We start from the raw sequence: 4838 nt of genomic DNA on the forward strand, positions 1-4838 counted from the left end.
ATACTTTGAGTTCTAACATAGTCTATCCAAACCATTTTCCTGTAAGCTAATAGCATTTTAGACAATATACCAAAATGCGTCATAGGTCCTCCTTGCCGTTAATATTTCCTGAGATGACATTCACAGACTCACAACGCAATCTTATTCCTCTATTACATCGATATTCGGTCTTCTGAATGGTTGCTGTAATATGACATAATTATTTTACATGGCACGCAGGAAGCGTAAAAACAACTTGGGCTGGTTCTGTCTCCCATAATAGAACGCCTGATGAATTGTGTGACCGCTGGGTGAACCAATACCAAGAAAGTCGCCCCCAAAATGTAAATGAGACTAGTTGCAGTCCAATGAATGTACAACAGAGGCGGGGACAGGCGAGGCTATGAAGCGAAAGACTGATATTTCCCAGTCCACCGTAGAGGTTGTTGTTTCGGTCACCGTTGTAAACGGGATGCGACGACGTCCTACTGTTGCTGGACTAAGTTTTTTTTCTTTTACAGTTAAAGCAGCTCCAGAAGTTGGATTGAGGACACTCACGCACGTCTTTATTCTGTTTTTACGCACAAGGGATATTACAAGGATCTTTTCACGAGAGAGCAGTTTTGAAGCTTGGCTACCATTTCGATGTCTTCTCTAAGAAACCCATTCGCCACCGGTGCCTTTTCAAAGTAGTAGCCTACTTCGGGGAATTTTCCGTGCTAAGTCCAAGAATGCAGCATCACCCTTAGGACACATGTAACTAAGCGTCCAGTCCCAGCACTGTATGGACTGACCACTGGATTTAACGGATTTGGAGTCGACAGAAAAGAGGCGTAAATGGATCGTCATTCCGGTTACATTTCAATCTGGTTTCAGTTGGAACTATGTGCTATGGCTGTTCTCCTCACCAAAGGTAAACTTTGCTCTCGGTCGATTCCGAGTTACATAGATTTATGTTATCACAACAGTAGCCTACCCAAAGGTACTTGCGGCAAATTGTTCTTTTCTTCTGAATTTTCAGTTTGAAGTCTCCAAAGGTATAGCTCTACTTAGGCATAGGCTACAGATCTTCTTTTAGTTTTAAGTAACAGCATTAGTACCGCGTGTTGACGCACTGAAACATGTTCATAGTAGGCCTATGAGGCTACAGGTTTTTTGGGAAACATAACGATAAAATGGAAGACATTTATAGCCATTAAATTCACAAATTGAAAAGTGCACATAACCCGGTTTGAAGATTTGGGTCGTGGACTCAAAGGCACCAGTGGTTGACAGTCCAGGTGGTTAGTGATATTAGTTAGAATACGTGCGTAATTACGTTGTAGTTGACTATCTTTCTGCATCAAAGAAAAGCTTTAGACATTTGGGTCTCTGCTAAACCTGTCAAACCTGTGCTCTTTTGGGTTACCATTTGTTTTTTTGTTGTTTTTTTTTTATATATATAAACTCAATTGTGCATGGCACCAATAACTTAGTTGTAAATCAACATTTAATATGGAATTGTCAGTACCCAATCCAAATAGCAAAAAAGACTTCCAATGCGACCATTGCTTGCCATACAAATGTAGTATTTGAATTTGAATATGGTGGAAAATTGGACCTGTCTACAAGCTCAGTGCCGCATATAACGCCACTTACTCTTTCATATGAGAACGCGCGTCTTACTTAGTGCTTTTCTCAATGAACTATACGCTATTGTTTAAAAATGGCCTGTAATTCGAGCTGCACAAAGTCCATGAACAGAAATGCTCAAAAGGCAGTGTTTGTTTTGGTTAGTAGACGCAGGCTTTTGTTTTGGTGTATGATTTCAGGATGACACTCAATTAGTGTCACTACAAGTATACATCTCCCCATGTCTCACCATGTCAGTCGATGGATTTACCACGAAATCAGAATGCCCTTGTGTAGGCCTACAACTAACAGATGATCTACTTAGAAAACATAACTGGTAATCTGAAGGGATGCTGTGTGTAAAACAGTGGACCATAGATTGGTTTAAATGGAGTCTTCATGTGAACCATGTATCATATTGGTATAGCCATGAGTTTCCCGAGAAGAGAGGTTTATAGGCTTACTTTTTCCCTTCCAGACCTAATTTACCAGTGAGATGGCGTGCAAGAAAAGGGTCCAAAGCTGCCCTGTTGTCCGTTTACGAGTTTCCATTGAGGTTTAAAGAAATTGACTTTGGCAAACAACCCACCAATTACAAGCAAAGCAGTTCCTTCTGTATGCTCATGAATGCGAACACAAAAGGAGCCTAATGTGAATGCAAACTAACACAGTTCAGTCACTTATGCACAACATCTACCATAGTGAAGGCTTATCCTTGCGTTTCTGAGTCGGGTGGTGTTTACAGAACAGTTGTGGATGTTTTTGTATAGGTGTGTGTATTTAATACAGCATGGCTATGCTTAAGTTTAGTTATTAACAGCTGCAATGCTCAGCATTAAAAAGATGAATTCAGCTGGCATTTGAGCCCCCAGTCCAAGTGCACGATAAAAATATATTTAGTAACTACTGTCTCTCTTTGATTAAACTGTTGTTACATTGTTCTTACCTCATGATTTACGCAATTAATCAATACATTATTATCTATCTGCAGGAGAAATCAGGTGCTACTGCGATGCCCCACACTGTGTGGCCACGGGTTACATGTGCAAGTCCGACCTGGGTGCCTGCTTCACGCGGGTCCTGGATCCACTCAGCGCCAACTCTCCCCTCACGCACGGCTGCGTGGACTCCTTCTCCAACCCCGTGGAAGTGTGTGTGGCCAAGAGCTCGGACGTGCTGTCCGGAGGCGCTCCCATGCTGGAGTGTTGCCACGAGGACATGTGCAATTACAGAGGGCCAGGACACCCTCGCGGTGACACTACAGGTAAGCGCAGACACAGGGCCACCTCACCTTTAACTCCTCTTTTGGCTTAAGCGTGCAGACACGCACACACGTGCGCGCGCACACACACGGTAAAAGCAAAAAGACAACGTTATTTATGTACCACACATTCACACATATCAACAGTAATGCAAGAGTGCTGTGCACCTCAGTGGGGGACCACTGTTTGTCACTGGGGAGGAAGGCCTTTGTGGAACAACTATGTGCTTATCTAGCTGTCCCTTTACATTATACATCTTTTTTGGTACAATGTGTGGGGACCCATTTTGGTACAAAAAAATGAAAACAGTTGTTGTGTATGTGTACCTTTATTTATCTGTGAGACGTGTTGGTCTCTTCTATATCTTTGAATGTTGTATTCGATTTACAGCCTTGCCTCAGTCATGGCATGTAAGCTTTGTGTAATAACCCTTATTTTCAGGCTTTATTTTGGCCCCAAACTAGCAGCTATATGATTGTGGTTGGCTGGTGTTACAACCATTGCCCAATTCAAATATCTTACTTAGAGTACATGAGGATATCCTTAATCCAGGTGTATGCATTTTAGATGTGTGAGAGTGTTATAATGTCAATGAAACAGTTAACTGAATCTCAGTTACTGAATCCCATTCCAAGTACTTATTTTGTTGCATTACTGTAATACACTTCCCCATAAATATTGTTAGTATCAGAATGGAAATGACCAAGCTGTGATGTGTTTCTAAGTCGACGTGTAATGTTGTGTGGTAGTGTAGTGCTATGGTAGTTAAGTATTTTCAATGAATAGTAAAGTGTTGGTTGGCTTAAACACTGGCTTACAGTATAATCACTGGCTCAAGCAGCATACAGTACAGGGCTACTGTGTCTGTGCTGGAATTGATATTTATCTACTTTTACTTTTCTACACTCACATTTACATTATCTAATAAAGAAATAATAATGCAGGTAGTAGAAGTAACATAGAGATGAGGTTTTCACAGAGATCAGTAGGCCTATATAGCTGTGAAAGGCATTTCCTCACCCCCAAGCTCCCACCCCTTAAAAATGACCTGGTAACCTCCAACCCACCTTGGCTGTATTTGAAATGTACTTTGTACCTTTCCTATAGTAATGCCAGCTGTACTGGGGGGTCACTTGCATGGCTGTGTCAGTCTTGTGTGTGGAGGTGATTTCCGGCTGCCTGTTTCCTGCACACTACATGTTATTGATGTTACTGACATTCACATGTGTACATGTGTGCAAACACTCCAGCCGAGAGGGCCATACGGCACACACCACTGTGTACCCTGCACATGTTTACTTGTGTAATATCCTCTTAAATATTTACGTTTGGCACACCGGCTTACACGCAGCAGCCATGTTGTCTGTGAGAAGTCTTAGGCAGCTCTGAGTATACTTCTACTCTACACTGTTACACACTGCGGCCAGTGAAACGTTGAAAAGTAAGTTGTCCTGCTGCCTTAAGTTTGTAAAAGAGTTTACTCAACTTAAGAAAGCCTCAAGTTGAGTTAAGTCTTGAGTTGAGTTAACTTAGGAACTTAAGGCAGCAGGGCAACTTACTTTTTTACATTATACTGGCTTGCAATGTTCTCCTGTGTCCTCGACTAAGCTTTAGGACTCTAGCCCTGCCATAAAACGAGGCAGTCATCCGCTCGACTAGCTCTGCTTCCCTCTGGAAGACTGGAACGAAAATATAAAAAGCGTTTTTTTTCAACCCCGCTGCATTTTATCTTGGATCAGACTTGTTATTAAAGACTTCCACATTTGTTTGCATCAGGCATGTCTTAGTGCTTCCTCGGATTGTTTTTCTTGAAACTGCATCTCTAGTTTTGGCGCGCCACCCTCTCTCTCTATTCTGTTTCTCTCTCTCTCTCTCTCTCTCTCTCTCTCTCTCTCTTTCTCTCTCTCCTGTCCGTGTCTTTCTTTCTCTCCTCTCTCTCTCTCTCTTTTTCTGCTGGCAACCACAGCTCGCTAAGAACAACCAACG

General features: G+C 42.2%; 1 protein-coding gene across 1 annotated transcript in view; it reads left to right on the top strand.

Moving 5' to 3' along the window:
- The first annotated feature begins 408 nt into the window (after nt 1–408).
- Nucleotides 409–4838, top strand: part of bambia (BMP and activin membrane-bound inhibitor (Xenopus laevis) homolog a) — a 6335-nt gene continuing 1905 nt past the window's right edge. Inside the window, exons 1-2 of the mRNA XM_063206907.1 lie at nt 409–892; nt 2582–2854. Coding sequence (XP_063062977.1) covers nt 817–892; nt 2582–2854 — 349 coding nt within the window. The 5' untranslated portion in view covers nt 409–816. The remainder of the gene's footprint in view (nt 893–2581; nt 2855–4838) is intronic.

The sequence above is a fragment of the Engraulis encrasicolus genome, chromosome 9 (genome assembly GCF_034702125.1).
Source record: "Engraulis encrasicolus isolate BLACKSEA-1 chromosome 9, IST_EnEncr_1.0, whole genome shotgun sequence".
Classification (NCBI taxonomy): domain Eukaryota; kingdom Metazoa; phylum Chordata; class Actinopteri; order Clupeiformes; family Engraulidae; genus Engraulis; species Engraulis encrasicolus.